Source organism: Dipodomys ordii, unplaced genomic scaffold (assembly GCF_000151885.1).
Source record: "Dipodomys ordii isolate 6190 unplaced genomic scaffold, Dord_2.0 Scaffold11, whole genome shotgun sequence".
Taxonomy (NCBI): Eukaryota; Metazoa; Chordata; class Mammalia; order Rodentia; family Heteromyidae; genus Dipodomys; species Dipodomys ordii.
The window spans coordinates 20,499,700-20,510,390 of record NW_012267227.1 but is presented as its reverse complement, the minus strand read 5'-3'; the positions used below and the strand labels follow the sequence as shown (position 1 = coordinate 20,510,390).

The following is a 10,691-nucleotide window of genomic DNA, read 5'->3' as shown; positions in this document are numbered from 1 at the left end:
CACGCATACACGCCTGGGCACGCGCCTGCGCGCACACGCACGCATACACGCCTGGGCACGCGCCTGCGCGCACACGCACGCATACACGCCTGGGCACGCGCCTGCACGCACACGCACGCGCACACACACACACACATGCACGCACACACCTTACCGCAGACAAAACAGTCACCCGGCCGAGCGCCAGCCCGGGGTCATCCAAACAAGACGTCCAAGTTATCTTTATTTTATTTTCTTCCAGAAAACCAAAGGAGTTGACCCACAGCACCCACAGCTCCAGCACACAGCGGACCGTCACTTAACACCTGCTTTCTGTTCAACCCTATAAAATCTCCATACGAAGCTTGCAATGATAATAAAGGAAAATAAGCATTTTGTTACAGGTACTTCAAATAGCACTACAGTACATCTCTGACAAAATTTTTACAATATTCCAACTTTCAATATGAAACAGCTTAAATAGGCACGGGCCAAAGAAAAGCGTATCACTTAGGCAAACAAAGTCCCATAGTCACACAAACATAACACTCGGCTGCCCCTGTCCAGGCCAGGACGGGAGTAAGACAGGTTCTTGGAATAAAATTATATAAATAGCTTAGGAAAATGCCAAAATCTGTAACTTCTGATACACGAAGCAAATAATTCTTCAGCTTTTATTCTCGGAAAAATATGAACTAGTGATTCTTTGCCCTTATGTAACAGATGTATTCTTGGAGAATTTTGTGCAAAGCAAACACTGTTAACCATGTCTTGCTCATACTGGAGAAACATCTCAAAGAAACAGGGAAATTAAAACATGTGATTTTCCTGTCTTAACTAAATGCCTCTCCTAAAAAAACAAAACAAAAACCCAGGTATTTGTACATCATTTGGGCAATTTAGTCATACTGTCATATTTCTACTCTATAAATGAAACCCAACTTACTTAAAAAACCACTTGTAATAAAGCAAGCAGACCAAACCCTTCCTCTTCCCTCCCCCCCGCCCCCTTCACAAGACAGTTCTCAGAACATGATGCAAACGTACAATCATCCACTTACTCAAATCTCAATGGAGGGTTTCCCCCCCAGACTGAAGTATGCTGTTCTCTTCACGTTACAAACACAATGGTAAACTTTTTTATTGCTAAGAAGTCATTCTTGAAGATTTCTTAAAGTATGGCAAACAGGAAGTTCGATTGTGTGATTATGAAAAAAGTCTCTTAGGATTAAACGTTTTCCAGATCATGACCATTCTATTAAGAAAAATGATACCTTGGACTCTATAAGCATCTAATTCCTACACTGGGATGATTACCTTATTAATGAAAATAAAAATGCTGTATGGATCAAATAAACTCTTTAGCATCTTGCGATAACACGAGGAATGAAACCTAAAACTAGATAATTCATGCCCTTCTCTGTAGGATAGGCTTAGGTAAGTCAAAATGCTCCCAAGGAAAGCAAAGGCTTACAGAAACGCCATTTTCTAGGCAGGCTTGTCTATGCCTTGGCTCCCAACCAGTAAGCAAACAGATGAACTGCAAAGTTTTCCTCCAAAAAGTAGAACTGCAAACACATTTTCAAGACAATTATGACACTTAGAAAACACTCCTGGTAAGAACTATGGGAAATGGGTGTGAGCGCAAATTAGCCTCTCTCCTACTTTTACATTCTTTTGGGAAGGCAACAGCAACCCTGACAAAAAAGAAAGAAGAAAAACAAAAAATCACCTGGTAGATCACTGGTAACACAGCCAGTCCCAAGCCCAGCTTTGAAAAGACCAGTGCAAATAGTTCTACTCTTCATATGTATCGCTATGACTTTTAAACTTACGGAGAAAAAAGAAGTCTGGCGATAAAACTTGAGCCACAGATGAAAGTTAGGCTCCCGTGTAAGAGAAAGCGCAGTGGCCTGGCGCAGCTCATCTGCAGCACGCACATCCGCAGGGAGGCGGGTGGCTCGAGGAGTCAGACAAGGCTGAGCGGCTCCAACACCACGGGCTTCCAACAGAGCCAAAGTATGCTTATAGTATGAAAACAAATGCTTAATGACACCAAACCATACCCTTCCCTCTACGATTTCAACTGTGATTCCTAAAACACTATTTTCTCTAGCTACCTTACTCTTACTACGCAGGGCAGATGACTGCCTGTGAAATCAATCTAATGCCGGCCTTCTGAGAGGCCAGCGCGAGTGTGCACGCTGGGCAGGAGTCTCCAGTTACACAACTGGATCTCCGGCAGCTACCTTCTCCTGTGAGCGTTCTTTAAAGTGTGTGAGCTGGTGTCTCTTCCAGTGTGGAGCTTGTCTGAACCTTTTGCCACAAACTGAGCATTCAAATGGCTTCTCCCCCGCGTGGATGAGATAGTGTCTCTCGAGTTTGGATGGAGAGCGGAAGCTCTTGCAGCACACACTGCACGGGTACAGGAGACCATCGTTTTTCTCAGGGTAGCCTGGGTAGCCACTGAAGTGACCCTGCTCGGCTCCCAGCAGCGCACTGGGGAGGAAAGGCCGCTCACCCCCACCATACGCACCCAACATGAAATCCTCCGTTTCTGGCTTCACTCCCATCTCTGATAACTGATTCGACTGCGAAACCTCGTATTTCTGAAAACCAAAAGCCTGATGTTGAGAAGCATTATAGCTGTCACCACTTGGCGGGATAAAACTGTTCACATTTTCAAAGTCTAGCTGGTAAAATGATCTTCTATAGAGATTCTTTTCAATATGAGTTTCTTGATGTCTTTTTAAGTGAGCAGACTGTCTGAAAGATTTCCCACAAACATTACAGCCAAAAGGCCTCTGTCCGGTATGGATTAAGTAGTGTCTCTGTAGCTTAGAGAGAGAAGGAAAGGCTTTCTCACATTTATCACAGGGGTAGATCTTATGTCCAGTCAGTATGTTCTCACTTGGAACTGGGAAACCACAATGCTGGAACACTTGACAGTTATTGAAGAACCCCTCACCTGATGAACCATAGGTTGGCAGGTCTCTGTTAGTCGCAGTGCTGTCCACAGCTAACCGGCTCTCTGAGGATGTAAGGATATCTTTCAAACTTTTCCCCCTATTCTGACTCTGGAACTGCTTTTGCCAAGAAAATGGCAACGTCGGTGTTTTCTTCTTCTTACTGCCAATTCGCTTATACGATCCCTGCTTTCCAGAACCCAGAGTTCTTCTCTTAGTTTGTTCAGAATTCTGCTGACTAGACTGGCGACAATTTTTCAACAAACTACTTTTAAATGCTTTTCTCTCTGACCGACAGTTACCTATTTTTTTACCCCCCGCACGTTTAAGCTTAGCCAAGATTTTTTTTACAATGATTTTATAGTTGTAAGGTTTTTTGAGCCTGCTCGGGGTTTTGCTGCCACCTCTGGCAGGAAAACACTTGTGTCCTTTGAGAATCTGCTCGGATTCAAAGCATTCTTCACACTCGGAACACTGGAAAGGGACGATATAAATAGAGTGGACATCAGGTGGGTTATTCACCTCAGATTCGCCCACACCACCATTTTCAAAGCTTTCCTGATTTATATTTAACATGTGGGGCAGGAAGTATGACTCTGAGCTCCTCAACTTTGATGCAAGTGCCTGAAAAGTCTTGCTCTTAGTATGGATTTGTTTATGCTTCAGAAGTTTGCTTTGAACCTTAAATCCTTTTTGACAGAAACAACACTGAAAAGGTCTTTCTTCTGAATGGGTGAGCTGGTGGATTTTTAAATGACCTGACTGCCGGAAAGACTTACTGCACAGGAGGCATTTAAAAGGCTTCTGCCCAGTATGAATAAGTGAATGCCTATCAAGTTTTGACTGTGACGGAAATATCTTGCCACAGATGGCGCACGCATGAACATTCTTCCTTCTTTTCCCAGTGCTGTATGCGGGATCAGATTTGGCGCATGGTGTTAAGGCCCATCTGTCCTCTGGGGGTAAAGTCCCAAACACACCACTCGCTGGCTTTTCCTGTTTGGCCTCCATCAATCTTCGGGCCTGCTTGACATCATTCTGATAGGTCTCACTGTGACGCTGTTGGTGCTTCATAAATGTCTTCAGATGTTTAAAGTGGCGCTGACAAATGCTACATTTAAAAGGCATATTGTGAGTTAACTGATGCCGCTCCAGGTGAACTAGTTGCCTGAAGGTCTTATGACACACATCACATTCAAATGGCTTTTGACCAGTATGAATGAGATAATGCCTACCTAATTTCGATGGTGTTTCAAAGTGCTTGAAGCAAATATTGCAAATGTATGGCTTGCTTCTAGGGAGTTTGCTGGCTGCTACACACTGCTGAACCTTTAGCACTTTTAGGCTGTTGTCGGCCATCATACTCTTCAGGAACACACTTGCACGAGCTTCATGGTGTTCTCAATGCCGTGCAGGTCTAAAAGGTAAACAAAAAATGGTTACTTTTGGGGGGTCTGGTCCTGGGGCTTGAACGCTGTCCCTCAGCTTTTCTGCTCAAGGCTGGCACTCTACCACTTGAGCCACAGCTCTACTTCTGGCTTTTCTGGTGGTTAATTGGAAATAAAGAGTCTCACAGACTTTCCTGCCCTGGCTGGCTTCAAACTCTGATCCTCAGCCTCCTGAGTAGCTAGAATTACAAACATGAGCCACTGGCATCTGGCAAAAAAAAAAAAAAAAAAAGAAAAGAAAAAAGAAAGACAAAGCACCACTGTGTCCTTTGAGAATCTGCTCTGATTCAAAGCATTCTTCACACTCGGAACACTGAGAAGGGATGGTATCAATAGAGTCAACGTCAGGTGAGTTATTCGCCTCAGATTCACCCACACCACCACTTCAAAGCCTTCCTGCTTTTCATTTAATGTAAAAATTATTTCTTCATATGGAAATAATTTAATTTGTTCTTTAGCTGAAGACACTAAGGACAATAAAATTTGGGCAATTTTGCTTACAAGTAAACTAATAATCACTTTAGATGAACTCTTTAGAATCATAAAACTAATTTCACACAGAAATAGGATTCTCTAGAAGAAATATCTAAAGCTGTATAGCTTTAAGCTCTTTTCTACTTAAGAAGCTACATTAAAATCACACTAGGAATTCCCTAATATTAAATACATCTTTCCTATTTCATTACTAAATTTGTCAATGGTTTTGTCATTATAAACGTTTAGGGCTGAGAAGGTGGCTCCGTGGTAGAGTGCTTGCCTTGCATGCGTGAGGTCCTAGGTTCTATTTCTCAGCACCACATAAGCAGAAAAAGCCGGAGGTGGCACTGTGGCTCAAGTGATAGAGTGCTAGCTGAGCTGAAGAGCTGAGGGACAGCGCCCAGGCCCAGAGTTCAGGCTCCACAACCGACCAAAAAAAAAAAAAAAAAAGACACATGAGTTAAAACATGTGTCTGCCCTTAGTTACAGCACATACTGTACATATACTCATATACTCTTCATCATAATGTTTCCATTTCCTTAAGTTTTTTTTTTAAGCAAAATAAATAATTGCTTTCAATTACTTTCTTTTTTGGCGGGGAGTGCGGGGGGGGGGGGGGCCGGCAGGGGGGCCTGAACTCTGGGCCTGGGCGCTGTCCCTCAGCTCTTCAGCTCAAGGCTAGTGCTCTACCACTTGAGCCACAATGCCACTTCCAGCCTTTTTTTTTTCTGCTTATGTGGTGCTGAGGAATCGAACCCAGGGCCTTATGCATGCAAGGCAAGCACTCTACCACTGAGCTACCTTCCCAGCCCCTTCAATTATTTTAGATCAGCAAGGATGACTGGGAAAAAGATTCCAAGGCATGGTGTTAGTCCTGGACTTGTTACTCTGTTCTTGGTGACAATATGAAGGAAATGAGATTCTTTTAACAGCGGAGCTATCTCCTAAACTGTCTCCATGGCAAACTGCTGTGCAAATCAGGGCAGAAAAATCGTGAAGAATTACGAGCCAAGTATTACTTAGCTCAATATTGATCAAACTTAAATTTTTTTTATTTCTAGCTGGACACTGGGGCTCACACCTGTAATCCAAGCTACTCAGGAGGCTGATACTGAGGGTCATGGTTCAAAGCCAATCTAGGCAGGAAAGCTGTGAGACTCTTACTTCCAATAAACTACCAAAAAAAGCTGGAAGTGAGCTGTGGCTCAAGTGGTAAAGGGTTACCTTCAGAGATAGCACCCAGGCCCTGAGTTCAAGCACCAGGACTGGCAATAAAATAAAATTTCTATCTCCTTGATTACATTTTTTGGCTTTCTAACTGATATAAACCTATTTGTTTATAGTTTTATTTCGTTTTACTGTGTTGTACATTCCAATAGTACAGAAAGATGAAGCTGACAAATTGTATTGTTATATACTGACTTATGAATAACTTATTATAAATAATGTTGAGTCCACTATTCAAACATCACTAAATTAATCATTTTGGTCTTAGTTAACATGAGACCAGGTACCATAGCTCATACCTATAATCCTTGCTACTCAAGAGGCTGAGATCTGAGGACCATAATTGGAAGCCAGCCTAGGAAGGAAACTCATTGCCACTAAACTTTTTTTTTTTTTGCCAGCCTTGGGGCTTGAACTCAGGGCCTGGACACTGTCCCTGAGTTTCTTTTGCTCAAGGCTAGCACTCTACCACTTGAGCTACTGCACCACTCCCAGCCTTTTCCATTTATATGGTACTGAGGACTGAAACCCAAGTCTTCATGCGTGCTAGGAAAGCACTCTACCACTAGGCCATATTCCCAGCCACTCCATGAAACTTATTAACCACCAGAAAGCCAGAAGTGGAACTGTGGCTCAATTGGTAGGGCACTAACTTTGAGCAAAAATATCAGAGACAATGAATAGGCCCTGAGTTCAAGAACAGGCCCTGAGGTCAAGATCCAGGGAGCTGGGTGCAGGGGGAGAGGATGACATGGGAGGGAGGGGACTGGGACGGATGGACAGACGGACAGACGGACGGACTTGAACATGAAGACAGACACGTCATCCATAGCACATGCGAAAGTTCAACAGAGTTTCACAACTACCTTCTCTCTCTCTCTCTCTCTTTTTTGTTGGTCACGGGGCTTGAACTCTGGGCCTAGGCTCTGTCGCTCAGCTCTTCAGCTTAAGGCTAGTGCTCTATCACTGGAGCCACAGCGCCACTTCCGGTTTCCTGGTGGCTAACTGGAGATAAAGAGTCTCATAGATGTTCCTGCACAGGCTGGTTTTGAACCATGATCCTCGGATCTCAGCCTCCTGAGTAGCTAGGATTACAGGGATGAGCCAGCAGTGCATGGCACTACCTTCTGTTTTATCAAAGAATCTAATTTTCTTCTCTTACTGTATTATTTTAAGGAGTCAGAGATTAAAAGTATATATAATGCTACACTCTCTCAGCCTAATACTTGTACCTTCTATATGAGAGCAAAAACTACCTGAAACCCAAGAGTGCCTTGGTCAGCAGATCTGGCAAACAAGCCATGTATGTGCTGGTTATCATCTTCTACTAGAGGACAGAGTAAACACAGACTGGAGCCCAGGCACTGTTCCCATTTTCAGCAACTGGAGCTGGAAAAGTGTTTGTCACACTGTGGGTCACTACTCATTGTTCACACTGGGAGGCCAACTCAGTAGTTCTGTTTAATAAAACTGAGCGCAGAGTACCAGCACACACAGCACACAGCAAGGGTAGATGCTGCTTCTGTAGGAAGGTTAAGGTTCCTGACAGCTTTCCATGCATCACATCCTGTGGGGCCTCAGTGACTACTCAGCATGGCCACGGAATCGGCCTGGGTGACAAGAGTGCACTCACAGAAGGAGACGAGTATCAAGCAAGGCAATGCCTGCTTTTCTTTCCTTGGTCATTTTATTTTAAAATATTTAAATAACCGTCTAACTAGAGCCAAATGGGGGGGAAAAACCAATTATACAAATGTAAGAACGCATCGTGTAACAGCAGACACCAGCGACCTCAGCAAAACTCAGTCGCTGCTGCGATGAATCTGCCATGTTTACTACCCTGAGCTAGAGAAGTCATGGTGCACGTCCAAAATCCCAAACATGCTGACACAGAGCAAGAGTCGGAGGATTTAAATTAAGTCGTAAATCCAGTGAACTGCCAAGAACCCAGTAATTTATTTAATTCCTATTGGGCAACTCATTTAATTCCTGTTGAGCAATCAGGTGTCCAGGTGGGCAATCAGGAAAACCAGCCAAACAAACTCAAAGCAATCATCAAGCCTTTACTACGACAGGGTCTACAAGGGGCAAAGAGAAGCTTTGGTTCGCTGTGGCCTACTAAGCAGGATTCCAGGGGAGGGCCAAGTGGACACAGTGCACCAGAGGAAGCCTTGTGCAGAGAATCTTAATACCAGGCCCTTGCTTCCCGCAGGACTGTGGGCCAGGAGTAAAAGAAAGGAGCTGAGGCCAAGATGGAGAGCTGAGCAGTGAGGCTGCTGGGAAGGCCTCAGGCAGAGTCCCCGACAGCGGAGTATCCAGAGGCACCTAGGCCAGCAGGCCTGGCAAAATGAGGGCAGCCCTACTCCACCTCTCTCCAAGTGCGACGATGCCCTGGCCATGCATCCGGTCTCTAGGGAGGGCAGCTCTGCCCTTCCCCCAGGCTGGGCAGGCAAAGCCTACCAACTGCCGAAGGTCTGAACACAGGATGCAGATTGGAACTTCTACTTTCTTATTTGCATACTTCTTCCATTTAATAACCATTTCTGTGGAATGGGGGGGGGGGTTCCACTACACTCACACAGGGCAATGATCTCCACGGTAACAGGGATTGGCTACCATGTATACTCCTGGACAAAAGGTCTACAGTTGATTACTACTATCCCCAACACTTATTTTGTGTCACCTGCCTTTGCATCATGTGCTAGAGCATTTACCAAGAATCCCGCACTGTTGGGACCAGGGGTGGCACGCAGTGATCTCAGCTCCTATTTATAATTAAGAGGTCAGGGATTCCCACAGGCCAAGGGCACACCCATCCCTGGACTTACACATGGCGGCACGCACAGCTCTCTCTTACAGATTTTGTGTTCTCCCACTGGTTTTTGTTTTTTGGTCTGTAACAGCAAAAACAACAACAACAAAAAGCTAAGACTGCAATTGTTACATGAAGTTGAAATAAAAATAAGTGTGCTCAATGGTTCACCTCTGAATTTATGTTGACAAGATAAATTGAGAAGACCTTTGAGCTGGCCTCAATAAGGACACTGGCTTCAGATCTTAATACCCTTAAGAAGGCCCAAGGCTCAGGCCTGTAATCCTCCTACTCGGGAGACTGAGATTTGAGGATTGCAGCAGTTCAAAGCCAGCCCCAGGCGGGAAAGGCCTCGACTCTTATCTCTAGTTAACTGGAATGGAGCTGGGGCCCGAGTGACAGAGCGCCAGCCTTTACTGAAAAATCTCAGGGCCAGCAACCAGGCCCTGGGTTCAAGCACAGGAGCTGCAGAGAACCTGCCACACAGCCAGGTGCGTGCGCATGGAAAGCTGGGGAGCAGGTAAATCATCCAGGGTGGCCTTTGCCCCCTCCCCCGCCCCCGTTCTGGCCTTTGACCCCTATCTCCCTCCGGGCGTGACCTCACCAAACCAGCGCCACGGGCCGGCCGAAGGCACCACGAGCTTGGGTCGCAGGGAGGCCCGGCCAGGGAGGAGACAGGGAGGACCGGGAACCCCGATTCCAAGAGGCCCCAGACCCCGGTTCTGAGAGGACCCCAATTCTGAGGGGGCCCTGATTCCGAGGGACCCCGGTTCCGAGGGGCCCTGGTTCTGCGGGGACCCCGGTTCCGAGGGGACCCCGGTTCCGAGGAGCGCCGGTTCCGAGGGGCCCTGGTTCTGCGGGGACACCGGTTCCGAGGGGACCCCGGTTCCGAGGGACCCCGGTTCTGAGGGACCCCGGTTCCGAGGGGCGCCGGTTCCGAGAGGACCCCGGTTCTGAGGGGCCCGGTTCTGAGGTGACCCCGATTCCGGGGGACCCCGGTTCTGAGGGACCCCGGTTCCGAGGGGACCCCGGTTCTGAGGGGACCCCGGTTCTGAGGGGCCCCGATTCTGAGGGGACCCCGGTTCTGAGGGGCCCCGATTCTGAGGTGACCCCGATTCTGAGGGGACCCCAGTTCCGAGGGGACCCCGGTTCCGAGGGACCCCGGTTCTGAGGGGACCCCGGTTCCGAGGGGCCCCCGATTCTGAGGTGACCCCGGTTCCGAGGGTCCCTAGTTCCGAGGGGCCCCGGTTCCGAGGGGACCCCGGTTCTGAGGGACCCCGGTTCCGAGGGTCCCCAGTTCCGAGGGGACCCCGGTTCCGAGGGGACCCCGGTTCCGAGGGACCCCGGTTCCGAGGGGACCCCGGTTCCGAGGGGACCCGGGTTCCGGGGGACCCCGGTTCCGAGGGACCCCGGTTCTGAGGGGCCCCGATTCTGAGGTGACCCCGATTCCGAGGGGACCCCGGTTCTGAGGGGACCCCGGTTCTGAGGTGACCCCGGTTCTGAGGTGACCCCGATTCCGAGGGGACCCCGGTTCCGAGGGGCCCCCGATTCTGAGGTGACCCCGGTTCCGAGGGGACCCCGGTTCCGAGGGGACCCCGGTTCCGAGGGGACCCCGATTCCGGGGGCCCCCGATTCTGAGGTGACCCCGGTTCCGAGGGGACCCCGGTTCCGAGGTGACCCCGATTCCGAGGGGACCCCGGTTCTGAGGTGACCCCGGTTCCGAGGGTCCCCAGTTCCGAGGGGACCCCGGTTCCGAGGGGACCCCGGTTCCGAGGGGCCCC

The 10,691-nt window shown here is 47.9% G+C and overlaps 2 protein-coding genes across 3 annotated transcripts in view; both read right to left on the bottom strand.

The window, feature by feature from the left end:
• Nucleotides 1-210: 210 nt before the first annotated feature.
• On the bottom strand, nt 211-8,995 carry Znf770 (zinc finger protein 770). 2 transcript variants are annotated; one of them, XM_013010277.1, is made up of 2 exons: nt 8,927-8,995; nt 211-4,362 (listed from the first exon to the last, which is right to left on the bottom strand). In XM_013010277.1, exon 2 carries the CDS (start codon nt 4,305-4,307, stop codon nt 2,202-2,204), a length of 2,106 nt encoding a protein of 701 aa, XP_012865731.1. In that variant the 5' UTR covers nt 4,308-4,362; nt 8,927-8,995; the 3' UTR covers nt 211-2,201. The 2 variants fall into 2 exon arrangements, with proteins under 2 accessions (XP_012865731.1, XP_012865732.1); XM_013010278.1 differs by lacking the exon at nt 8,927-8,995 and having other exon boundaries at nt 211-4,056; nt 4,181-4,251.
• A 493-nt stretch (nt 8,996-9,488) lies between these two features.
• Nucleotides 9,489-10,691, bottom strand: part of LOC105981031 (collagen alpha-2(VIII) chain-like) — a 2,443-nt gene continuing 1,240 nt past the window's right edge. Inside the window, exon 3 of the mRNA XM_013010016.1 lies at nt 9,489-10,544. Within this exon, the coding sequence (XP_012865470.1) occupies nt 9,489-10,544 (1,056 nt within the window). The remainder of the gene's footprint in view (nt 10,545-10,691) is intronic.